Here is a 26,502-nt window from a genome sequence, read left to right on the forward strand (position 1 = left end):
CAAGAATAAGTTGGAAGTTTTCTCTCGTGCAATGGGATGACTCTTAATCACCGCTCCCCCAAAATAACCAAATTACATCCAAATATTTGTGGATGCTCCTTTATTAACTAGGAAAACAAAACTGCAGCTGAATAAGAGCTGCTTGCTGAGATGCTTGTTAAACAGTTTGTTAGGGTGGTGGTGGTGGTGGTGGGGGGGGGGGGGGGGGGGGGGGCGCTGCACCTGCTCGTGAATTTCAGAATAAAAAGGAAACCACAGATGTGCACATACTAAGTTGCTTTTATTAATACAGAACTGCATGCTACAGAGACTGTACAGCATAAACATTTATTCATTACAAAAAAACATGGTTTTAGAACCATTTAAAATAACAGGAAAAAACAAACAAACAAAAAGATAAGAGCATAAAATAGAACAGGAACATCACAGCCGTTAAGGAAACATTCAAACTATTTATCATTAGCATCTTAATAAACCAGAGAAGAAATCGACAGATTACAGTCGCGTCATGTCAACTACAATGGCACCGAGTGGATGATTCTCTTGGAGCTTTTTTTACAGCCTCTTGCAACATCAACATGCCTATTTTTTCTATCTACCTATATGTAGTAGTGTACTTAAAAGTGGCAGTTTGTGTATTTTTTTGTATTTAATAGTTTTTTTATGAACCTCCTAATGTACATAATTTGGCCCTTGTGGGTTTATACAGTATGATGTCCGTCTTTTCATTAAGTTTAAATTTTAATATTTGACAATTTGCTACCAAACACATTTGTTATAGCAACATTTATACTACATACATAGCAATCTATGTAACGTCACAGCAAAAAATGGTATCCAAATTAAAAAAAAACAAAAAAAAAAAACAAACAACAACAAAACAAAAATAGGAGAGATCCCTACGTGGTTAGGGGGTGGGGGCAGAGAAAATTATCACAAAATTTGGCACGGAAAAATCTGTACACGAATCTACAGTCTGAGAGATGTGACTGTGCAATAAAAAAGAAGGGCTTCAGACACTTTTCCAACTACTGAACACACGGTACCCACTGTCTCGGTTCAAGTTTTTCTTTTCTTCTTTTTGTAAAATGGCTTATAGACGCATTTCTTGAAATGAAGTTGTGCATACTTCTGTTCATGAGATCTACACAGTACACTGAGTGGAATCCAGGTTTTTTTCAGCGAGGAAAGAAATCATTAACAAAAAGATTTGCCTTTTCAAAACCTCCTTGTAAAAATGGATCGTTCGTATAGTTGCTTACCTTAAGAAAAGAAATATTTGTACAATGTGTTGAGAAAAAAAAAAAAAAAAAAAAAAAAGAGACACGTACAAGATACAACAAGCAATCTCTAAAGCAATAAATACTACTGGTCCTAGCGTTGTGACATTTTTGAATTTAATAACCCTCGACCCGTCCCACCCGACCTCCCGTCAACCCCACCTGACTCCGCCCCAAAGGTAAACAACAACAAAAAAAAGACAACGCAGTGGAAGAATGCATATTTAACACAGTAATCCCCCCCCTCCCCGTTATTCTGTACATTTAAACAAGAACAAGTAACATCACAATTAAAGTTGTTCCTCAGAGAGGTGTCGCCGCGAGCCTCATGCCCTCCGAGAGTTTGAACAGATGTCAAATGATTGGTTCGCAAGCTCGTATTTAATACAAATAAAGAAGGAGAACCAACTCTTTCAAGAAAAGGGCTCATTGAATAATCTAGCCTACCTTTTTATATCCGTCTTTTAAACATTTTGAAGTTGAACTAGATAATTTTTTTTTTTCTGTTTGCACTGTTGGAACACTACAAAAAAAAAGACAAAACAAAACAAAAAAAAAAGTCATAAAAATTTTGGCAGATTCACAAAGCTATACTACAGCTCATTGTATCATTTCTTTATAATAATTAGATTTTTTTTTATTATTTTTTTTTCTCGATAATGACGGGTCAAATATTGACCAATGAACTTTAATAAAACAAAAACTAAAAAATTTCAAAGCCGTGCGGCACAGAAACATAAAGACAAAAGAACTGATGGTGAGCGAGTTATAGCAGAGAGGGCCGAGAAAGGTGTGTGTGTGTGTGTGTGTGTGTGTGTGTGTGTGTGTGTGTGTGTGTGTGTGTGTGTGTGTGAGTCTGCAGAGCTTTAAAAAAAAAGAGAGAGAGAGAGAGAGAGAGAGAGAGAGGAGAATAGGGTAGACTATTCTATAGACTTGGTCACTAGCGACAGAGGCTGGGGGGCCGTGGAGGGGAGGAGCGAGGAGAGGGAATGACACAGCGATGCCGAGGGCCGGGCCAGCGAGGACGCCACAGAGGAGCCCGGCGGCCGCGAGGACGAGACGTCGCCGTGCTCCAGAGCTCCGTTGTGGGAGGAGGCGCCGGGCGTTTTGCTGGCTGCAGCAGAGTTTTCCAGCTGAACCAAAGATGGCGGTGGCGGCCCAGCCAGGAGGTGCGGATGGTGGAGTGGCTGGTGGGCCGGTTTCATAGTCAGTGAGAGAGGTTGCATTTGTTCAGTCTGAGGTTTGGACTCTTTTGAGGAGGGGGAGGGAACCACTGAAGAGGGGGAGGATGGGGGGGAGTCTAGTAAGCTTCCGTCCGTAGAGGGAGGACTGGCACAGCTGCCTTCACCTTGGATGTAGCGAATGCACTTTTTTTTTCTCCTGAGGGACAAGGGAGAGGGAGAGCGTTGTTCAGCATCACATCTTTAAACCACGTCACCTCTTAGCACCGTCGCTGACTTTAATGCACCTTGGTCTTTTTTTTTTCTTTTCTTTCCCCCAAATCAAGGAAACCCATTACTGCCCCCAAATCATGACACGGCTGCAGGTGCATTTAAGTCACTTTGTGAACTTGGTGCTAAGGAGAAAAGCAGCAGGAAAGGATGGTCAATTCTACTCAAGTGAGAGACAGGACAGACATTAAGGAAAGATCACAGGTGGAGCACCTGGGTGGGAAGCAGAAGGGGGATGAAAAGCCCACAGAGATGATTAAAAAGAGGACAAAGTGAGGTGGATGTGGTAATGAATGCTCTCTGGATGTGAGCTCGCCTTTCTGATCAGCCTGTTCTCTCTTGCTACGCGAGGTTACTGGAACCCGTCTCGCTCGTATCAGCCTCTACTCTCTCGTCTCCTGGGGGGGACTGAGTTTGGATGCGAGGCGAAAAGGTCAACAAGATCCACACTACCCCGCATCTGCCCCACAGACACGAGTGTGTGTGCACAAGGGGTCAAGGCATCATGTTTGCATTCCTGCCTGGGGTTGGGACCCTCCCCCTGCCTGCCGAGTCCCGAGGCCAGACTCCTTGGACTCAGTGGAACCCTACGAAGGAAACACTGGGAGGGGGGAGGGGAGGGGGGGGGGGGGGGGGGGGGGTGGTTCGTTCATCTGTGGCGACTCTGCTCTGTTCAAATTTGGTTAAGGGGGAATCTCTGCCCACCTCATCTTTACCCTGACCCTGGCAGTGACCCGCCTCTCTCAGCTCTCCACTCTATCACAAAGATGCCTGAAGGCCGTGGACTTTTACTATTTAAGATTAACAGGGACAGGGTAGGTGAAAGAAAAACTCCAAGGCACTTACAAAAAGAATGATCAAGGGTTTTGGGACATGATAGGCTGATCGTCTGTTTAATTAAGGTTACCAAATTAAACCTTCTCCTCTAACTCTAAAGGGGGATAAAAAATACACTGAGAGCAGATTGCTAAGAATGAAACGGAAGAAGGACATCAAGAAATTACAAAAAAGGTCTAAGGAACCTTGATCACATGCGAGGGGGGAAAGACGGGCATGCATTGCCGATGAACTCAACTGAGCAGGCACACAACATCAGACAGTACAGCAGACTACAAAAGGATGAGCATGAAGCTTTAATGTGGGTTCTGCACCCGTGTTGTCGCCCTGGATGACGTGGAGCATCGACTGGGCATTAAAAGGTATCGTTCATCTGCTCCACACGCTGCGCAGTCTCCATAACTGTCTGTCAAACACCAACAAATGAGCTAATATCCATTTTTTAACAGACCTATTGATTTATAGTATGTGCCCGTGTATGGTATCGATTTCTTTGTCTCGGGGGAAATTATAGCAGATGCATCTTTTATTAAATGGAGCCCAGAGAGAACTTTTAACCTCTTTGCTCCAGAAATAAAGACTGAATTATGGTATTTTTCAGTCTCCTGATATCATGATGCGCTTATGATGCAATGTTGTTTGATATGTGAGCGAGAAGGGTGAGTACCAGGGGCCTTCCAGAAACCCCAGCAATGGCGGAACGCGTTGACGTGTAAAGGGAAGAACCCAGAAGCTGTAACATCTGGATCAAGATTAGTAAGAATAACGTTTCGAATGGATAATAAGCCTTTAGTTTGGAGCCGACCTGCACGAGTGTTTTACAACGATGCAAATGAAACATGGAACAAATGTGCTGCACGTGGAAGAGTTGTGCAGAGAAGGAGAGGGGCGGGGTGTGGTGCAAGCCAGACACAAAGAAGGGTATTACTTAGCAGAAACAAATACCTACCATGAAAATATTCCCAATTCAAAGACTGCTTGTGTCAGAACAGAAAGACAACAGGTAGGGACTAAGTAAGGGTTATTGAAGAGGAGTTTGGAGGAAGAGGAGGTGGAGAAGGAGGAAGAGGGCACAGAAAAGAGTGTCACTGAGCAGGCCCTCAGAGAAAGCAGGGCTAAATTTGTAAGCATAACATTGTTATTCAAAAGGGTGCCAATTAGGACAAACATGACAGTTACGATGGGAGGGAATTATCCACTGCCTGGGGAGAAAATGGATTTCAACCATAGCAACTTAAGACTGGAAGAGATTTTATTTGAATTTACATCAGGAAGCACGATCCTGCGACGAGATTTTTCATTGAGATAAAATATTCAGCAGTCCTACTTGGAAATCCATTTTCTGCCACTGGGCTTCAACTGAGTTCAGAAATAGCTGTGCGGGAATTTAGAGGAGCAGGAAACTTCTCGGTGAAGAGAAAGGAGCTGAGGAGCTTTCCATCAGTTGCCACACTGATGGAAACATGTTTTTAAAGTAAGACATCTGAGCCAACAAAATCAAGAAGAAAGTGCTCATTGTGGATGTCCTCCTCCCATTGGTACTACAGCAGTTATACCTGCATGGTTTGCACCATAAACTCAGCTGGTCAAGCCCGAACAAGGCACGACACTTCTTTGGGGTATTTGCATCTGTTAGCCAAAGAGGTAGACACAAACACACACACAGAGACAAAAAACAAACAAAAAAAAAAGGAAAGAAAAGAAAAGAAAAAAGAAAATGGACACGTCATTGCACAGACAGAAACATGTAGCCAGGGCTTAGCTGTAGGCTGGCAACACTGGGATGTCCTCCACATTGACCAAGCCATCAGACTCCAGATCCTCCAAGCCCCGACCTGCCATGTTTAGGACTTCTGACCAACCTTATTGCACTGAACATCCTGAAATGACACCCTGGTGACCCCAGAGATGTTTCTTTATGGACACATTCACGCAGACATCATTCATACAAGCACTCTGGCATGTGTGTCTTAAATACCACCCCCCTCTTTTTTTTTTTTTTTTTTTAAATCCCCAAACAGGAAGTTAAAAAAACCACAAAAAAAAAAAATAAATAAAAAAAATGGAATAGTGAGACCCCAGAGAGAGATCGGCAGGGCGTGGCTGGAGGAAGCTGAGAGGTCACAATAGCCTGGCCGGACAAACAGGGAGGGAAGCGAAGAGGGGAGGGGGGGGGGGGAAGAAGCAGCAGCATAGAACAGAGGAGGAAGTCCCAGCGTGGAGTTACCCAGCCTTCACCTGGCCCTGGCCTGTGCAAGCACACACCATACACACCTGCACGGGCCACACCAGTTATTCTGTTGATCGAGCCCAAAGCGCGCTCGACACTTCTTAGGAGCGCTCAGGTCTGATGCCGCAACAAGGAAGGGAAGCCAGCAGAGAGGAGGAATAGAACCAAAATCAATAAAATGAGGAACAGAAAATCCAAAAGAGGGGAGAAATGAGGAGAAAAAACAGATAACAGTGAATCTATGAAGCTTGGCAGCGGCTCATTGTGCAAGAACCCCCCCTCCCCACCAAAACCCCTTTAAAAGCCATTATGGAGTGTGCCTTTAAGATGGGACTGAACACAATCAGTGTGTTTCAGACATTAGTGAAATCAAAAAGCATGCGTATTATCACATTAAGATATTATTGTGAAAACAATCACTTCCTTCAGCCAAGTGATCTAAACTCTGACTGGAGTTAAAGCGGCAGATAAGGTGGTGCTGAGACAGGAAGCAAGCCAATGCAGACTGGATTAATTTACTGTTAGATGTTATCGGTGCACTAAAACAAAAAAAGAAAAAAACAAGAGGCAAGGTCAGAGTGGTAGAACTAAGCAGGAGCAGCAGATTGCTAAAACAGCACGCTTGTGAGTTCGCCTGAGCCAGGGGAAGGATTAAAAAGGCTGGAACCCGAAGAGGGACGCTACTCTTTAGACCTGGCATCAAACGGTTGATTGTTTTCCACCAGCATTGGCTGTCTGTTGCAGAACAGCTGCCAGTCACTAACTCCGCTCAGTGATGGTGTCAGAGCAGACAGCAGAGTGCTGCGGGGCGGCGTTTGAGTCCAGGCCTCGTCAGAGTACAGACATATTTACAGAGGAGTCGGGCCAAACTCATGCTGGCCTGTAGGAGAGGCACAAGCGCAGCTACTGAAGCGTATAGATTAAGGAGGTTTACCCTGGCATCACATCCTTCAAGTCAGAATACAAGAATAATCTCAGCTGCATCATGATTTTAGCCCAAAAATTTAAAAAAATGATGGAACTAAATTGTAAATGAAGGTAAGATAAATGGAATATTATCTAGTTTAAAGAAAAATAAAATATATATAGCAACATTTCTTAAGAAAATAAAGCAGCAAACAAAGCAAAATATAGAGTTTAAGCTAAAACCTGCCTCATCTGGCACATTCATGGGTGAATAAATAGATATACATTAATTTAAAAGGAAGAAAAATTAAAATAAAAACAGTTAGTAATTTAATACTCAAAATGACATTAGCACCTGTAATCGGAGGGAGTGAAAGGCAAGGGTTTGGAAAATATTCTCTGTGTTCTGAAAAAAAAGAACAGATAGAGAGGCCTTCAAGAAGAAATCCGTCACCAAACCAGCGCAAAATACATGATAACAAGTCGGCATTGCTCCTCACAATAAGATCAGAAGAATATGAATCAAGAGAATTAAAATAAATGTAATATATCTAAATCACAGAATTAGCAAACCTCCTTAATTTTAGGTTGTAAGTGATTTTTTCTTATGTTGGTCTAAAAGCATGCACAGAGCAAGCAAGGGGGAGCCCAACAAGCACACACATGCACAGTCGCGCACGCACACACACACGAATGCACGCACACACGCACACACGCACACACGCACACACACACACACACACACACACACACACACACACACACACACAACACTGGCAAAGTTAATGGCTTTTACGATGCTTCACATTCTGAAAACACATATCACAATACCAAAAAGGCTAAGGGCCAAAGGGGGGGGAGAGGAGGGGTGGGGGGGGAGGTGAGGAGGACTGCGGGGGGTCATGCATATTCAGTTGTTATTAGCTAGGGAGAACTAGGGAAAACGGGAAGGGGGGGGGGGGGGGGGGGGGGGGGGGCATTACAAGCAACTCTACTATTTAAATATTGCATTGGGTAGCATAACTATACCAAATAAAGGGGGGGGGGGGGGGGGGGGGGGGGAGCCAGGCACAATAACACACACGCACACATACAAAAAAAACAAAAAAAAAAACACACATAACACAAAAAAATAGCTTGACTTTTATCTTGCAAGATGTCACATCTGCCTGACACATGATGGGGTTCTTCTAATATGAGAGATAATTGCAGCTCACTTACCATTGCTCTCTGCTTGCTGCTTTTCCCTTTTTCTCTTCTTCCTTTTCCCCTGTTGGTTAGCCGCCAAAAAAATAGAAAGAAAAAAAATAGACACGGACAGGAACCTTAGTTATTATATTGCAGAATGCCCAAAACATAAAACAGAGAATAGGACTCATCTTTGTCTTTACTTATTTATTCATTCATTCTTTCTCTGCCTTTGCCCTCCGGTTTGTAGCAGCCACTGCAGGCCAGGCCAGACCACAACGCTCCCTCCTCGCTCCTCTTTTTCTGCTCTCTCTCTCTCTCTCTCTCTTTCTTTTTAAACTCTTTTGTTTTATTTTCCTGTTTTTGTGGACATCTAGACACACGTTAGAAGGCAGGTTCCTCAGGAGTACTCCACCGGTCAGCCCGATCACAAACACTGGTTGAAGCTGATGAGAATCTTACATTTATGAGTGCAAAACAAAGACTTCTCTACAAATACTGTTCAGTTGTTCAGTTCTTTTGTTCCTCTTTTTGATTTTTGACACTTTTTGACTCCTTACTGTCAGTTCGGATTAACGGAAAAAGCATTCAGGACTGTGCTTTGAGTGGGTTTGGACTAATATAGTAAGACCTGTGTGGGAGAAGCAGTACTTCCAGTTCTCAGTACTTAAAATGCAAAAGTTCAAGAATAATCGAACTCGCAGCTATTAAATCTGTCTCAGTTCCAACAATAGCTTGTGTGGTTTAATGTTGCTTCTGAAAAGTGAATTGGATCCGTGTTTCATTGTAAAGAGAGGCCTTGCTGGTGAGGGGCATGAATAATAGTACTTCGATCTGCAGCGTATGGTAAATGCAGCGGGTTTCTAATACCGAGAGTTATATGAACAAAAAGCGAGGAAAAGAGCCAAATGAAAGGTGAAACGACCATAAATGAATTTGCATAGAAGCTCTGACTTTCCACAAGACATAAACACCTTTAATAACAAATGAAGGCTTTGAGTTTGCAAAAAAAAACAAAACTGAAAAGTTGTAGAGCCAAACAAATTCAACTTAATCAAAATGATAGGAAGAGGTAAGTTATCGGTGGTACTAATCAGCGTACTCCCACCGGTGGACGCTGCACGCCAGCATTTACTGATCATTTCACCGGGGATGGAAGCGGAGCGCAGGAAACCAGAGACATTCAAAGAGCATTCACCCAAATCCACCGAGTCATTCAGCACAACAGCATATCCTCTAAACATACAGCCGGAGCGCCCAAACAAGCTTTTCAGACTGAAGTGGTGGAATCTCCTTGACTGGTCGAGTCAATCACCTGATCTCAAGCTCAATGACTCGCTAAAGACCAGACTCAAAAGGCAGCGAGACATCACAACAAGAGGCAGCTCAAGGCGGGAGATAAAGGCCTCGCAGAGCATCACCGGGGGAAGAGCCAGGCGTCTGATGATGTCTGTGGGCTGAAGACTTCAGGCAGCCATTGACTGCAAAGGATTTCCAACAAAATATTTAACAAGATGATTTAATTTGACCTAATGCGCATTACTTACTTATAATCCCTCAAACTTTGAGCACTGTGGCGAAAGGGCTTTATCTCCCACACACTTCCTTTTATACTGACGTATGCCATGTCGAGAAAAATAAACAAAAGCTGAGACATCATAGTTGGATCCATTTTTTTATTTTATTTTTTTTTAATTTCCAATTGGCTGGACTGAAAACGAGCTGCTCATTGCACAATGGATCCTGGCCACCCACTCAGTATTACTAAACCAAACACATTCTAAATACAAAGACAAGTACTTACACCTGCACTCTTACTTCTCCCACTCCTTTGTTTGACTTTCTATTCAAAAATGAAATGTTGTTATTTCTCTTTTCTTCCTGCTTCATTAGAGGAATATTACTGAATTGTTCACACAATGTGTATATGGTTGCAGCAAAAACCACAAATAAAGGGTGAAACCATGTACGATGACGCCAGAACTTTCATTCTGCTGCTCTTTCGAGGCTGCAACAAGCAGGAAAACAACCTGAACATGTGGCCTAGTGACAGAGGGGAGAAAGAGCCGGCGGTTACGATTTGAAAAATTAAAAACTTACATAGTTGTCTCGTGCTGACCAGCCTGGGTACAGCTGCATGTGGAGCTGTCGTTCTTTCCTGGCCAGCTCGTAGTACTTGGCCTGCTCCTCCCGTGATAGGGCGTGCCACTGGAAAACAGGAAGCACGCAGAGATTATAAAAACAGAGAAAAAGAAAACAGAAGTATGCAGTCGTGCAGATTCCCTACTACTCTGAGTTTCCGAATCAGGTTTGACCATCAGAGCATTTGGTGTCTTACCCTTCGCCCGAGGATCTGGTTGATGGCAGCACTCTCCTTCAGTGTGCACTCAGCCACCACTTTGGCCCGCATCTCCTTCATGTAGAGCATGAAGGCATTCAGAGGCTTCTTTATGTGGACCTGCTTCTTTTTCTCTTCTTCCTTTTTAGCGTCTGACTGTTTCCTGTGGCGGAGGCAAGAGGAGACGCCGTCAGCCCACAGCCGGACTCAGTCCCCCAGAGGTTAGAGTCCAGTGCGAGGGTCTACTCACGAGCTGTTGAGAGAGCTGATGTCGCTGTGGGAGGATTCCTGCTTGACGTTGGGTGTGACGATGGCTGGGTGAGGGATGCCCGTGGTGTGCAAACTGTGGTGGGGGGGCACCATGTGTGGGGGGAACCTAGAGGACAGAAGACTGTGTAAATCGTCAGAATGGACACGGGTGAAATGAGAAGATGGAACACATGTACACACAAAATCTACACATCTGAGGCTGAATATCAATTCTCATCCTTCCTTGACACGTCACAGTATTTTTCAAATTCATCTGTTTAGTATCTTTCTCAAAGATGGAATTGATCTTTAGCCGCAAAATCTTTTTTAAAATAAAAAGACAAACAGTAAAAGAAGGCAGAACAAGTCCAAGGCTGATTTCTGGAGTATTTGCTCTCCGCCACTACAAAACGTGTGCCGGGTTAAATGTTGTACGATTGAATTGGAGCAAAGAATTCAGCCTGGACGGTCACAGACACATTACAACAGATTATGGTCAACAATCACCAACATTCAGGAAAACACGATTTGAAAAAGCCTATATTGTGTGGCACTAATCAGGTGCAATCGCACAAGGATAAACCTCTTGAATGCCTTTTTTTTTTTTTTCAAAACAGCCCGGCAAACCAATATAATGACCACTTGAGCCAAGTGCATTTGTACACTCATTTAATTACATCCTCGCCAAAATTAATCATGTTTTTATCAAAGGTATCAACAACACTTATCCCAGAGCCAATAAAACATGTTGACTTAAGGGGTTCGGTGTTCCTTGAACTTTTTCTATTTATATATCTTTTTCCCTTTCACAGTTTCTATCAGCGCAGAGACACATTAAGCACTTCTCTGATATAAAAGAACATGTGCACGGTAAGTTTATGCCTCCCGTAACATTTATTATCTGTAATACGTGGGCGGATGATTCCAGAAGGAGATTTTAGAGACAGAGACATTTTCCATCACGCAAACTGGAGATGACAAATCGCGGAACTTCAGTCCGTCGTATTATTTCACCGGAAGAAATACCTTTTGATAGTTTAAACTGATAGAAAAGTGCCAGGTGTTGGAGGGCTAAAGCTTGAACATTATCTCTTATCGAGGAATATTGCAAAGTAGATTGCAAAATGCTCTATCAAAGTCTAGTATCACTTCAGGTATCGGGTCTCGATTTGCTTCCTCCCATTCTTTTTCTGCCAATTCAGCGCCGTCAGCAGCTATGACATTTTTATCTTCATCCCTCTGCGCCGCTATCATCATTTCATCATCTACAACTGTTCCACAAATCGAGGCCAGAAACCCCTGATTTATAAAATCGTTTCGCCGGCCAGAACAGCCGGAAGACAGCGCCGTGCTGAATGTGCCAGTGGATGCGAGGCATTAATTATTCGTCTCTCAGATTATGCGCACATGCATATCTACATGCGTATGTTTACAGCGCGCCGCCTCAGTTTGCGAGTGACCACACACAAATTTAAGAGAAGAGAGGAGGATGAAGGAGAAGGGGGGGAAAAAAAAAAGAAGGAATAATTCTTTTTTTAAAGCAGCTCATTATCCGGCTGTGTCTGGCTGCATGGCTCCGAGCCAGAATATAATGATGAGGATAAACTCGCCAGGAACAACTAGTTTCTGTTGGAGGCCATCTCAGGGGAGTGCCAGTGCTCCCCCCTCAAACTCTTTCCCTCTTTTTCTCCTTTCCCCTCTTCTCCCTTCATCACTGACACATTGGTGTTTGTGCCATGTCATCCGTTGATATGGAGCTCGGCAGCAGTGGCTGCATATCGCCCATCATTAAGGCTGCTGCATTTTCTTCACTCGCTCGGTTTCCTCTCCCTGTTCACCCTCCCTTTCCTTCCCTCTCTGTGCACTTGTTAAAATTTCCTCTGTTCCAAGATCTATTTTTTTCTCTTCTTCTTCTTCTTCTCTACTCCTCCCTGTCCCCTCACCACCTCCTTGCTCCTTCGCTCCCTCTCTCCATCCCTCCCCTCCTCTGGCTGCCACTGCATGGCCCAGGTTATGGTTTAAACATGACGGCCATCCCTTTGAAGGGTGGGGGCATCCTCCTCCTCATCATCATCATCATCATCACCATCATCATCGCGCTCATCAGCAGCAAGCCGCGCCTTGGACCAATTTAGGCAACACAAGAGAGGAAGAGGCGGCGAAGACCCCCACTAATCTACCCACCCCAACCCCGGGGCTGCTACGTCTCAATCTAAAAGGTAAGAATGGCTGGCGGGGCGAGGTGGGGTGGGGAGGGGTCACTGGCGCAGCAAGCCCAGTGTCAGCCAGTGCCATTTAATTGCTAGTGCGAAGCGGTAGCCCCCGTGCCTGTTTAATGTATAATGATCCGGCCGGTGTGCTTCCCCTCGTTCCCCGGGAGAAAGAGAGTGAGCGGGATGACGGGGGGAACATATCAAAGGCCAGGCTTAAGCATAAGGGGCAAAGGGGCCTTCACATCCACCCACCTGTCACACATACATTCACACGCACGCACGCACACACACACACTCACACACACACGCACACACACACACACACACTACAGGGAATCTGCACTGGCTCCAACCCCATTATCAAAAATATTGTCTTTCATTTGCTCTGCAGACCGTCTCTGGACTCCTTGGCTCCTTTTCTACAAGAATGTTTTTTTTATCAGGACCTGGGTGTAAGGTGCTCATTGCGGGACGACGGGGTACCAGACTCGTTCCCTGCATCCTAATTCGGTTGGAGCTACGGCACGGGGGACTGATACCAAGCAGCGCTCTCCAGCAAAAACCTAACTCCCGACAAGAGTACAAGGCCAGGATGTCTTTTCTCGCCGGTTTCCCTCAGTCGGCCTGCTCACTACAAAACGTTTGAGCCATCACAACAATCTGGCCCATTCTTTCACCAAAACCGACTAGCTGAAGGCTATGTATGAAGGGAGCCTGCGATTTTGCTGACACAATTAGACAGATTGTTACGAGACTTTGCCAGCTATTTGAATTTTTTCCCCCCTGTTCTGGTTGCAGGGTTTTTTTTTTTGGGAAGCGGGGGGAGGCAATGTGCTAAACCCTCCCATTCTCCAGAGAACACCCAGAGCCCTCCATCTATTCAGTTATACTAATTCAATTAGGGGCCTCATCACAGGGCATTAGCTCTTCCCCATGGCCAGTCCCCCCACACCCCAGTCGGTATATTCAATTAGCTGCACTGGAAACAAGATGATCACAATGTCGAGGCTGTCATTAAGGGACTGAATTAGCAGTCGCTTAAAGCCCAGGTTGGCTCGGTACTGTTGCCAGATGCCAATGTTTGGACAGACCCACCATCTGACCCTCTGCACCTGAGACTTGCTTTGAGATGGGCTATCAGAGATGAATCAGACGCTAATCCGGACACAATACCAGAAAGTTTAAAAGTCATGTATTCCCAGTTTTTAACAACAGACACAAACATTTAAATAACCCAGTTGGAGGAGCTTATTTACGTAGCTTTCTCAGAGGAAAAAAATAAATCATCTCCCTTTGCGACTGCTCCCTCCGCATGTCTACATGATCCATCAATGTCACGACAGTCTAAACAAGACGCCCTCAGGAGCTGCTTTTCCAATCAGCCCGTAATTAAACTAAAGCTTGGCTTCATCCCTCAACTCCAAACCAGCCCCTGTCCAAAAGTCCCCTGCTGCATGGCATGCAAGGGGGGCGGGGGGATGGGGGTGGGGAGTGGGGAGTGGGAGTGGAGAGAGTGGGAGGCTGTTTGTTTTTCGTGCTGCTGCCTACTTGGCTCATCCCAACCCACAAATCACAGGCTTTTAGGCATCCAAAATTAATTATGTTCGCTTCCCACACAATATAGAGAACATGCGTCCCTCAAGGGAACGGTAAGTAGCTAAACACCAACTGACAAATACGCACATGTGCATACAAGATGGCAACGGATACACACACACACACACACACACACACACACACACACACACACACACACACACACACACACCCCTCCCCATGGGTGCACTAATGTCCACGGCAGCACTTGAACTGGACCCTAATGGGCTGGACCAAATCAGCAGCCAAGTGTCAGGCCCCAGCTTACATCATCAAGTCCCCTTCAAAGTGTTGCTGTTTGTTTATCAGTCTGGCTGCTTAAATCCACAGCAAGGACATGCCCCAGCTTATTTCAGATGTGCCTGACATGCAGAGGGGGTAAATGCTCTTCAGGGGCCTCATTAGAAAATGATAAATATAATTAATATTTGAGCATGCTCGCTGGAGCCACACACTGGAGAATTGGCCTTTTGAACACTGAGATGGGAAGTGCGAGCTCTCCTTGAGGGAGAAGTTTCTTGCTCGCTCTGTGTGCACACGACTGTGTTGCTTGTGCATTGCCAACACAAACACGTGTGCGCGCACGCACACACACACACACATGCACACAAAAACCAATGTATGAGTGAGAAAGAGAGTGTGTTTGTGTGTGTGTGTGTGTGTGTGTGTGTGTGTGTGTGTGTGTGTGTGTGTGTGTGTGTGTGTGTGTGTGTGTGTTAAGCTTCTAGGGCTTAACTCACCTTGACATGGATGCGTTGACAGTGAGCGCAGTTGGGTAGGGGTGTCTAAAACCCCCTGTTGTGATTGGATAAACAGGTTGACCTTGCCTAGGAAGGGGGAAGAAAAGAAGAAAGACAAAAAGGTAAAGGAACGGGGTTGATGGAAGAGGAGAAGCTAAAGCCCTCTGTCTCTCGCGTCTCCCCACCGTTGGCCTCTTTATTCTCATTTGATCAGGACAAAAATCTGGGGGATTGCAGAGCGCAGATCAAAGGGACGAAAACTCTGAACAATTTGAATGCCACAAATCTTGATAGCGGTGGCTAATTAAATTTCATAACCCTTCGCTCTGTGTCGACAGAGTGGGGCCCTGTTCCTCCCCAAGCTGGAACTAGGTGTTTTGTTGTGATAATTAAAGACGAAGCGCGGCTCTCTTTAATGGAGCCATCACACTAATTGAGGTCTACACATCCAAAGACAAACAATAATGAATGTAAATTTATACCAAAATAAAGTGCAGCAAATCAAAGGGCGCCATGGCTGCGCTCAGGGCCTCTCTCGGTATTTAGATCGCAGTGAGAAAACATTAAATTAACAGAGCTTAATTTGTAGCCTTTTGTCATATTAACAAGTGTTGACAAGAGTTACCAGGGGAGAGCCCCCATGTGGAATTGTGGGTAAAATACGGGCAATCACAGTTCATTACTCTAATTGAACCGTACACAGACATGCAAAATAGTATTTGCCACGAAATAGCAAGTTGAGGTTGGTGAGGGCCTAAAGTAGCTGAATCGAGGCGCTGTGGTCGTGAAGTAAACGTGTTCAGAGAGACAGAGGAAGCATCATCAACACTCAACATAAAGCACGCATGCACATAAAAGGCAAGACCCACTTTACTGTTCTTAAAGCTGAGGATACAACTTGTGCTTATTAATTTTAATAATATGTGAATGTTTCTAGCCTTCCATGCAAGTCAACAACAAGATGATACAGTGGAAAGGGTAGTAAAAAATAAGAGGATTCGCTTACTGTGGTACTAACCATCCTAGCGGATGGGGGATCTGGCCGACGGTGCCGGGTGACAGTGGGTAATAAGGAGATATATCTGGAGGATGTGGAGGCCTTGGAATTCCTGCAGAAGAAAAGAGGATGACAGGAGCAGGGAGGAGGTGGACAGACAAGACGATGACAGAGAGAGAACCAAATCTTTGTCAGTGCTGAATTCATTCTTTGTTGAGCTTCACATCTGAACGGGGCAGACATCACAGGAGTGCAGATGGGAGGAAGAGGAGGAGGAAGAGGGCTTGTTGCTCGCATGTACACACAGTGCTAAATCACACTTTCTGATCAAAGGCCTTTGAGGCGGCGCGGCGGCACAATGTGTTGGAAGAGGCAGAGGGGAGAGAGGTGAGGAGAAAACACCAACACGATTCTTGTCACATTTGTCGGGCGAATCAGGAGATTAATGATATAAAATGACTGAGGTTTAGAAGTTAACAAAACACAGAAATACAATTAAAGCCGTCTCTGTGATCAGAGAGCTGCCAATATGGGGCGAGCAGGTTGCCTCTGCCTGCTGATTTACATTGGCACTCTCGCTGTATGGATGTGTGGATTCTACTCACACACACAAAAAAGTGGCAAGTACAGACTTTAAACTGTGTGACAGTGATACTGAAAAGGCTATGAAATCTATATATTTTTTTGTCTTTTAAAAAAAAATCCAGTGTGGAAAGAAATACTTATTTATGTGAATATTTTTTCAAATTTGATCAGTTTTACTTTTGTTTGTTTTTTTGTTAATAAAAAACAAAACCTTTAGATAATCCCCACTGCCAACTATCTAATGAGTACCATATAAAGGACCACGACAATGTAAATGCTGATTAAACATATATTATAGGATCGCTGGCTTCAAATAATTCTACAGATTTTCAGATTTCCCACGGAAACAGCAGTGATTTCTGTGTGCGGTTGTTATCCCCTCTGACGAACGATGACAAAGATGTCCAATTTGAGGACAGCTCTCTTTGAGGGCAATCACAGCATCCATGGTGTTGCCTTTACTTTCCCGTGGCAGCTGACAGGCGCAGAAAACTGCATCGACAAGCCGCCCTGAATGAGCGCCTTGAAAAGGTCTTGCAGTGTAAAAATAACTTTCTCTCTCATGACAAACTTGAAACTGGGAACGCTAGACGTGTAAAAAAAACCACAGCGGGGACCGAGGAGGCGGGCTGCATCTTGACACAGCTGGTTCGCCTGCGCAGGTATTTTGGCCGGTGAAAGCAAAGCCAGACGAGTCGTCTTAGATCAGAGTTTGGCGAGTGTTGGTGTTTGCATCCAAAGCGGAGGATGATGTAGGTTATCCAGGATCAGACTCCAAATATAACGTTTTAGATCTCGATTGAAAACTTAAACTTTTTCTTGGAATACTACAAAGGCACGTTCTATTAAATATGAAAGCCTGGGAAACATTATCCCATTGCAACCCAGCGCTCACGACCTAATATAACTCATTAATTAATTAAACACTGTGCCCAATTACGCAGCCCCATTAAGCACTACATTAAACAGCAGCTGGCACATTATTTCCCCTTTGTAAGGGCCATCATAATAAGGGAACATTATTACCTAAAACACTGGCTGAATCCACCAGAGACCACTGAAAAGCATGAAATTATTCTCCATAATAAAACGCATTATCCTGAAAGGATGGGCTGAATGACAGTTAACAAAATGAAGTGGTGGGTCAAGACGGAATGAATGAAAAATACCTAAAAATGTGCGCTGAATGGTTGCATGACAAGGACGTGTGGGCAGCATCTGACTGCTAAACATGGATTCTGGATCTGTAGGACCAGATAAAGAGGAACCTGCAGATCTAAGAGGCACAAGGAGGAGCCCTGAAAACTAGTTTCAAACTGCAGCGTTCAATCCTCTGTATTAAGTCTTATATCCTTAACTGGAGTAGAAATACTCCCCAGGACTATCTGAGCTGTTGTGTTTTGTTATAATTGGGAGTTGTGGTCATGAGGGTTTGTGGTTGTTTGCTCGATTCCATGTTTCACCAGCTCTGAAAAGTAAAGGCTGCTTTTCATCGAAGCCAAACCACGTTAATGGTTTATCATTTATGTTAATGAATTTGTACATTGTTCAAGTGATATTCATAAAAAACTCTTTGCAGATGACACAACGTTATGTTACACGAGCACGTGGATCAGCTTGAAAAGCTCCTGAATGAGCAACTTGATGGTTTAAACGTAATAAATTATCATTAAATATTAGCAGGACCTTTGATATTATTTTCTGCTTAAACAGTCAAAAGTACAGTGATCAGGTCATGAATATAAAAATAGATGGTATAGATATTAAAATAGTTGATTCCATAAAATCTTTAGGAATCCATATAGAATTCATACATTTAATAGAATTTGTTAAAAAATTGTCTAAAATTGTCGGCATATTGTTTAAAATGTGACAGTTGGTCCCAATAGATGCCCTCTTATCACCGTACAGATCTCTGTTTGAGCCTCGCTTGAAGTATTGTAACTTTATCTGGAACAATACATACTTTAATTAAGAGTCATTTCATGGTCGATGCCAAACTCTCCAACAAAATGCTCTCTTCCATAGATATGGTCTCCTCAAGCTTCCTGAAGTGAATCTTTATCACAATGCATGTATTATGTATAATGTTGTTAACAGGTCAAATACTAGATTACGCGAACTCATAGCTGGAAAGCTACTTAAAACAATCAGCCACACTATCCACATTACTACTACTACTACTACTACTACTACTACTACTACTCGCTAGTGATGTCTGAGGGACCTGGTTGTGGTTGATGGTCCTGGTTAATGTACAGCACAAGATGCACTGGGTGGTGGTGTGTTGGACCCCAACATGATGAGCGCCAAGCTTTTCTGGGTGTCCAATTCATGTGCAAATCAAAATCATTGTTGTATATGTGAAATTGTGGAAAATAAATGAAATTAAATGAAATGAGAACGCTAACTCAATCAATGCAATGAGACGAGAGCCGCAGTTGTCAACGTGAGCCCCTCGTGTCGACCTTGTCCTACTTTAACTACTGCATTGTCCATCTGTACAAAGAGGAAAATACATTTCTAAAGTATTCAAGTAAGCAGTTCATGTTCACGGTAAGTGTACTGTAAGTATAAAAAGATGAGTATGTGTACAAAAGCTAAACAGGCAATCAGTTTCCAGGGTTTTCACTTTAGGAATTATTAATACACACCTATATGAGAGGAGAAACTGGACGCAAAGAGAGAAAAATAAATACCTGTTTTGGGATCCACGTCTGTCTGTAGGTGAGGTGGGGGGTTCCCCGGTGTGAAGTGCTCATTGCTGTAGGTGATCAGAGGTGTGAGAGGGTGCACATGGTGGGGGTGCTGTACCACTGGAACCTTATTAGACTGAGATGGAGAGATATAGATGGACAGACATAAAGAGAGAGAAAGAAGGGGAAAAAAGAGGAGGTCAGAACATTGATATTTGGGTTCAGGGTTACAGATTGCAGGCGCTTGCCCGCAGACTTACAACTGAACATTGAGAGAGCGAAGGACTATCAAATTCTCTGTCCACTTGAAGGGCCAAACCACCAAACCACCAAACCACAGTGAAAATAACACGGTTTGCAATTAAAAACACTTCTGTGGTGTCAACTTGGAAGACAGTAACACAATCCACGAGGCTTGGGGGGTTGCCAATTCACATTTGGGTTTGATGTGTGATGAGGCACTTTTAACCACGGTTGCAGTCAAGTAATCGATCATCTGTAAACCACAAAATCAAGGCAGCGCGTGTAAATCCACAGTCATTAGAAGCCCTAGCCAGCTCTGCCCTGCTCTCGGGCCTCCTTCTACCCCCTCACCCCCCCCCCCTTTCTCGCTCCCCTTCCCTCGTCTATTCCCCCGGGGCCCAGTTCATGGAGGGTTTGGGTGTATTGTAATAAAAGGGTTAGGAAAGAAGAGGTGGGGCTGAAAATCCATTTCTACATTTTTGCCAAATTAGTTTTAGCTATGTAATCTTCTCTTTGTGCTCCTAAGTGGTGCAGGCCCCTTTTTTCAATTACCAAAAGATTACAGTGGAGCTTTAGGGGTGTGCTGCCGTGGGCCCCTGTGTTAACCGGAGCTCAGCCCCTCTCATCAGGCCAGGCTGGGACAGAGACTAATACACACAGTCCCCCCGACCACAAGATAACCAGATTAGAGCTCTGCTGTAGATTAGGCTAGTGGCAGAGGCTGCTCTCGCCTCTTTACCCACACATCCTTATCCTGCCCTCAGCAGTCAAAGAAGCAGCACTAATCAGGCTTATCATAACATGGATGATATGTTCAGGGTGAGTGAGACACCAAGCTGCTTGTGTGTGTGTGTGTGTGTGTGTGTGTGTGTGTGTGTGTGTGTGTGTGTGTGTGTGTGTGCGCAATCTACTCTCTCCTAGGCCACACAACCTCATTAGTGACTTTAACCCATGCAAGAAGGGAGGGAAAATAAGAAAAAAGAAAAAGAAAAAGCTCCACTGTGGCACATTTCCAAGAGACTTTGAAAAACATTAATGGGACTAGATGTTTGGGGGTGGGGGGGCATACATGCATAACATGCTCATTGACAATACAAATGCGAAGCTGTGGGCCCACGGCAAGACAAACGGGAGCGAAGCTCAACCCAAACCCAAACTAATCAGCAGCCGGGCCCGTTTGAGGCCGAAGTTAATATCAGGACTCAAACACCAACATAACTATTCAGAAGCCGGCGTAAATGTTCACTGTGTAGCTGAAAGCGGCCCATCTGTATGGCTGGGACAAGTGTGGCCATCTAGACTCCTGTTCTATAGCAGCAGTGGTGGGGGAGTGGGGAGTGTGTGTGTGTGTGTGTGTGTGTGCGCACAAGAGCAGGGAGGGGGGCATTCCCTATTGCCTTGGTCCCAATGAAAGATTAATGAACCCCAGCAGAACTCCAGGGAGGCACAGAGACTCCTGGGACTCATTCACAGCCCTGAGCTGAAAAGGCGAGGGAGGGGAGAAGGGAGGGGAGAAGGGAGGGGAGAAGGGAGGGGAGAAGGGAGAGGGAGAAGAGAGAGGGAGGGAGAGAGGGAGAGGGAGAGGGAGAGGGAGAGTTCAGAGCTGGGGAGTGTATACGCGTTTGTGTGCTGGGGGTGGTGGAGGGGGCGGTGGGAGGTATGGGATTCGTTAAAAGAAAAACACAACCCGAGACGTTTGTTGCATTGGGGGGGGGGCTGATCTGATCTGCACACCCAGAAAGGAGGGATGAAAAGATGAGGGAGAAAAGTGGTAGAAAAAAAAAAACAATCAAGATGGAGGTTATGTCAGCTGCCAAATGCGGCCGATGAGTCTGCAGCTGAACGCTGGAAGACGGCCTCAAGTCTCCTCCTTTTTCTCGCTCAGTCTCTCGTTCTATCCCCCTTTCTTGTGAGCCCCCCCACCACCACCCCCCCCACCCCATTGCCATTTCTTACCTCCTAACCTCCTCCTTCACGACTACCCGCTCCTCCCTCGGGTAATGATGTGAAAGAATGTTGTCAATTCTTGGTCGCTGTGCGCTGAAAAGCTTTAGTGGCCATTTAAATGAGTTCTTTTGTCCGGGGACCCCGGCCATTGAGAAGACAGTTCAAAATGCCCATCCACTGAGTCCACATTTAGACAGAGGGTGTGAGAGAGGGTGCGTATGGGGCTGAGATAGAGAGAGCGATGGAGAGAGCTAGAGGCCAAATGATTTACATCATAGTCACTTGAGTGTGCCCCCCCCCCCCCCCCCCAAAACGCCCAGGGAGATGTAAATGGCAATAGGCTGGAGCGACTCCTGCCTCCAGTCAGCTCAATCCTCTGCAGGCTGGATGTAAAGCCAAGAAAGGAAAATAGTAACATAAACACAAGTTTAGTAAGATTTCTGGCTTAGAAAATAAAGAAGCTGTTTCTTTTATATATATATCAAGGCTCTACTGGAGGTTTTTTATTCTCAATAGGTTGGAGGAAACGTAAGAAATCCATCGTGCCATCAGTCACACGCGTCCTCATCTGTGGCCTGCCGTCTCCAGCTCAAACGTACACTCCACATGTTGTGTGATCATCGCACTAACATCCACTTTTGTCTCACGCTGACGTCAAGGCAGCACCCGGTGGTCCCAGCGGAAGGGAGGCCCAGCACCTGCCCTGTGGCTGCCGTGGGACAATGCGCCCGGGACTCGTCTGGCAGGCTGCTGGGTGCTTCAGCCCGCAGAGAAACAAAAGCAGGCGACGTGGGAGGCTCTACTCTCACTGGTCCACAAAAGCCAGGGGAAAAGAAAGAACATTTCCTGCCCCGGACACCCCCGCTGGCTCACATCCGTCTCACCACCTCTGTCATTACAACAAACAAACATAGTAGGAGACGTGCTGCTCCGCAGACACAATGACCATGTTTCCAAGCTTCAGAATAAGATTTCAGATCTAAAACGATGCCGAAGGAAAAAAACAAACAAACTAAAAGGCACCATCTTGTATGAACATCAATGAACATGTTTACTCTTTCCACATCCAGGATTCATCCAGCACTGGCTGCTGAAGAAGGCCAGAGCCGTGACATCCACCGAGCACACTGAACTGGAGCAGACACAATCAGACGCTGTCGCCTCTGTATGTGGTATTGATATCGTCTGAGCTTTACTCAGTCTGTTCTACTCACGAAAAGCTGAAATCTACGGAGAGGAAAAGAAACCTTTGTGCTTCAGAATAGTCATTATGAGCACCTTCTCTTGATGGCGATGTTTCTTCAGAGTTCCTCTGAATCAACTCGCTGCTGACGGCTACTTTAAGTGACCATTTCTGGCCTCAAAACTTTTCAGAACTCTGCTGGTGCTGAACTGATTTTCCACAAGCTGCAGCGCTGCTACGACCAGACGTAGGAAATATTTTATATTAGCTGGGGACTTCGCTCCAATATCATGTGAAAAGACCCTTATGGAGGCGGACAAATAATGAAAGAGCCGCTTCAAGTAAGACCCCTGGGGAAGAGAGAGCGGGGGGGGGGGGGTAAAAGTGACAGCGGGCCGAAGTAAGACAAAGGGAGGGAGAGCGAGAGGTGGAGGCCGGACAGGAAAAAGCTGTTGGCCTTGCATTTCCGCCTGGTGGCACCTCGCAGGGCCAATTTGAGCCCTAAATGTGAAGGTGGCGACCTTGCGGGCCCAGTGGGTGGCTGGGCAGGGGGCCGGAGCCTCCGTCTCTCTGCTTTATGTCATGATATGATGAGTTGTCACAACAGCTTGCGGGGCGCTAATGAGCTGTAGTGAGGCCGGGGCAGGGAGGGGAGGCCAGGAGGAGAGAGAGAGAGAGAGAGAGAGAGAGAGAGAGAGAGAGAGAGAGAGAGAGAGAGAGAGAGATGTGGGGATGACAGTGCTGTGATGGATTGGAGTCCTCCAAATTCCAAAGCAAGCAGAAAAAGCTACCAGAGAGCTGCCTCTTCCTGACCGTGCAGGCGGGCCCACATCCAAGGCACATGGAGTGACGCCACACAGAAAAACGCACCATTTGCAACACGGCCAAGCTGAGAGCACAATTTGATTCACGCAAAACAAAACAAATAAACCGATGTGATAAAGCGTCTGTTATCAGTCAGTGCTGGCCTGTTGAAATGTGTTTACATGCACTAACCCTGGTCCTCTGGGAGGGACAGAGTGCCCCCTCCAGGCTAAAGATCCTCATCTAGAAGTAACCCCCCCCCCCCCCCACACTTGTTCTGGTAGCACCCTGCCACATCAATCCTCACATTCAGGCCGACAATCTGAAGGATACTCAGGGATTAACAGTGACGCGATGTGAACCGTTCTGACAATTTACAGGCTCATCACAGCCGTGACCTTCATATCATGCTGATTAAAACCCTGCTTCAACTCTGAAATAGTATTTTTTTGGGTTATTCACAAAGTAGTAAAGAAAAAGCTCCAAACATTATTAGCAACCTCAATATTTCAGGGGGGGGGGGTTAAGAAGCAGATAGGAGGTGTTGATCAGTTTCCTCTTGCAGTGAAGATGCATCTCTGAGGGCAAGAGGCTCCGGAGACCACAGTATATTTAAAAGTTAATCTATTCACTTTGCTGCAGTGACATGCTGACTGCTTGATCAGAGCGCTGAACAAAAATATTATGTGGGCCAGAGCCTTTGCTCCCCTTCCTCCTGCTCTCTTCGCTAGCACTCAAGTCGCTCGTCACCATTTATTTTCGCTTCCCATCTTTGATAGTCGGCACATCAAATAGAATCGCAGAAAGGACATGTTCTGATATGTCACAGATAAATAAAACTGTGCACAAATAGCTTAAATATGAAGTGGTATTTGGTAGAACTGTTGTATTCTGTGCAGACAAATCGCCTCTTAAGACACACGTGTTAAAGCTTTTTTTTTCCTCTTCTCCCCCTTTTCAGAGTAAACAGCCTCTTGAACTCCCATACCTGAGTTAAAGGGGGCTTCTCTAAGAGGTGATATTGTATCACAGTGTTAAGAGCCAGACTGAATTCTGCCTTTTGAAATGCAATCAGCCCCTCAGAATTTCAGTTGAAAGCCAAGCAATTAAGAATTTGAATTGGATGGCAACATTAACAAAGGAATATGGTAATCTGGGAGGTTATTGAAATCTTATTTTACATTTCATGGTTAAGACATGAGCTTGATCAAATAATGTTTTGTCAAGTAAATCGTATTCCTCTTGAGTGAATCAGGTTGCGGAAAATTTACTTTTTAAAAAAATTTTGAAACGCAGTGAGGAAGGTTTATTATTGAGGCTTTAAAAGTGAGGGTTTTTTTTAATATAAAGTGAGTGACTTAACAGTGTGTGGAGCCTTCATCTCATTGATTACAAGTACTGAGCAATCAGCATGCAGACAGAAGAGGAAGAACCTGTCAACACACACACACACACACACACACACACACACACACACACACACACACACACACACACACACACACACACACACACACACACACACACACACACGACACACGCCCACAGAGAAGTTCCTTTTTTTTCGATGTGCCACAATATTTTGAAGCCGACTCCTGAAATGTGATGACCACCACTCGCTCGGCCCGTCTACCACCAGCCTGCACCACCACAACAACCTGTCAAAACAATGCTAAAAGCCTTCAGAGGGAAGAAACAGCAGAGACGGTGAAGAAGCAGGGGAGCAGTGCGGCGCTACTCACCCAGCTGCTCAGATTGAGGTGCCAGCAGCCCACCTGCTGGAGGAGAGAGAGCCCGGGGCCTAGGACTCCTGCCTTGGCTCCCGTCTCCTCCGGCCCGGCTGGAGCTCCATCCCGCGGGTACATGACCCCGTCGGTCCCACCCCCGCCCTCGTCTCCTCCTTCCCCCTCCTCCTCCTCCTCCTCCTCCTCCTTCCACCTGACCCCCCCCAGCTCCTCCTTCCCCGTCTACGCCGGGGAGAAGCCCTCACGCTTCTCTTGGCCGCTTCCTTCCTGCACTTCTCCTCCTTCTTTGTCTGCTCCTGTCTTGGCTCGTTCCTCCGCCGAGTGTCTTGCTGGGCATGTGCGGCGTGTGTGCGTTTGTGTTTATCGTCCCCCCTCGCTTTGCACTTGGCGCCTCAGCCAGCTGACCATTGTTCCCACAGGTTTTGACATTAGAGTGTGTGTGTGTGTATATGTGTGTGTGTTTGACGCGTCTAGAGAAGGCTCAGGCTTTGAGGCCTACCCCCCCCCCCCCCCCCCAACACCCCCCTCCCCTGTAAACATACAGTCACCACAATCCTCCCCACCCACCCAAATCCACCCTGCAAGCAAAATCTCCAAAAATCCTTCACTCCAACCACAGAAGCCTCAGCTCTTAGCGGCCGGCAGTCTCCTCTTCTTTCCCGGGGAAAGTTTTGACGCCGGTGACAACAAGTACGAGACGTGAGCGGCAGAATGTGGACAGAGAGAAGGAAAGATTACTGTGAGCAGCTCTTCAGCACTGCAGCAGTCTTCCCACTAGCAATACTCCATAAAAATATATACTCACAAACGTGCACACACACACACACACACCCAAAATCAGTTATTACCCAAATCCCTGCTGTACGTCGGGTCTGTGTATGTGTTTCTTAAGAGCATGTGTGTGTATGTGTGTGTATGTGTGTGTATGTGTGTGTATGTGTGTGTATGTGTGTGTATGTGTGTGGGCTCTGCTGTGCCTCCAGGATGCCCAGAGACGAACTGGCAGCTTGAAAAGCTTTGGCTACAAGGTAAAGCGAGCAAAGCGAGAGATGGAGACAAAGAGGGGAGAGCAGGAGAGAGAGAGAGAGAGAGAGAGAGAGAGAGAGAGAGAGAGAGAGAGAGAGAGAGAGAGAGAGAGAGAAGGAAGAGAAAAAAAGAAACAAGACACAACAACATCCACAAAGGGAGGGCAGGCTCAGCAAAGTGTGGCCAACAGTCACTTTATCTGTGTGATGCTGACAGTCCCCTCTTCAGACCCACTTTCAGGTGGGGGG

The 26,502-nt window shown here is 45.6% G+C and overlaps 1 protein-coding gene across 5 annotated transcripts in view; it reads right to left on the reverse strand.

Annotated features, from left to right (window-relative positions):
• Positions 1 to 268: 268 nt before the first annotated feature.
• Positions 269 to 26,502, reverse strand: part of tcf7l2 (transcription factor 7 like 2) — a 60,875-nt gene continuing 34,641 nt past the window's right edge. The window contains exons 3-12 of one of the 5 annotated variants that reach the window (XM_080472550.1): positions 19,310 to 19,442; positions 16,035 to 16,137; positions 15,029 to 15,115; positions 10,481 to 10,621; positions 10,231 to 10,393; positions 9,993 to 10,100; positions 7,926 to 7,974; positions 7,060 to 7,110; positions 5,125 to 5,197; positions 269 to 2,660 (exon numbers count right to left, since the gene is read on the reverse strand). In XM_080472550.1, coding sequence (XP_080328676.1) covers positions 2,201 to 2,660; positions 5,125 to 5,197; positions 7,060 to 7,110; positions 7,926 to 7,974; positions 9,993 to 10,100; positions 10,231 to 10,393; positions 10,481 to 10,621; positions 15,029 to 15,115; positions 16,035 to 16,137; positions 19,310 to 19,442 — 1,368 coding nt within the window. In that variant the 3' untranslated portion in view covers positions 269 to 2,200. Of the gene's footprint in view, positions 2,661 to 5,124; positions 5,198 to 5,838; positions 5,916 to 7,059; positions 7,111 to 7,925; positions 7,975 to 9,992; positions 10,101 to 10,230; positions 10,394 to 10,480; positions 10,622 to 15,028; positions 15,116 to 16,034; positions 16,138 to 19,309; positions 19,443 to 26,502 lie in introns of all 5 variants that reach the window. The other 4 variants (XM_080472549.1, XM_080472552.1, XM_080472551.1 and 1 more) reach the window with 4 other exon arrangements.

Source organism: Lipophrys pholis (genome assembly GCF_963383615.2).
Source record: "Lipophrys pholis genome assembly, chromosome: 1".
Classification (NCBI taxonomy): domain Eukaryota; kingdom Metazoa; phylum Chordata; class Actinopteri; order Blenniiformes; family Blenniidae; genus Lipophrys; species Lipophrys pholis.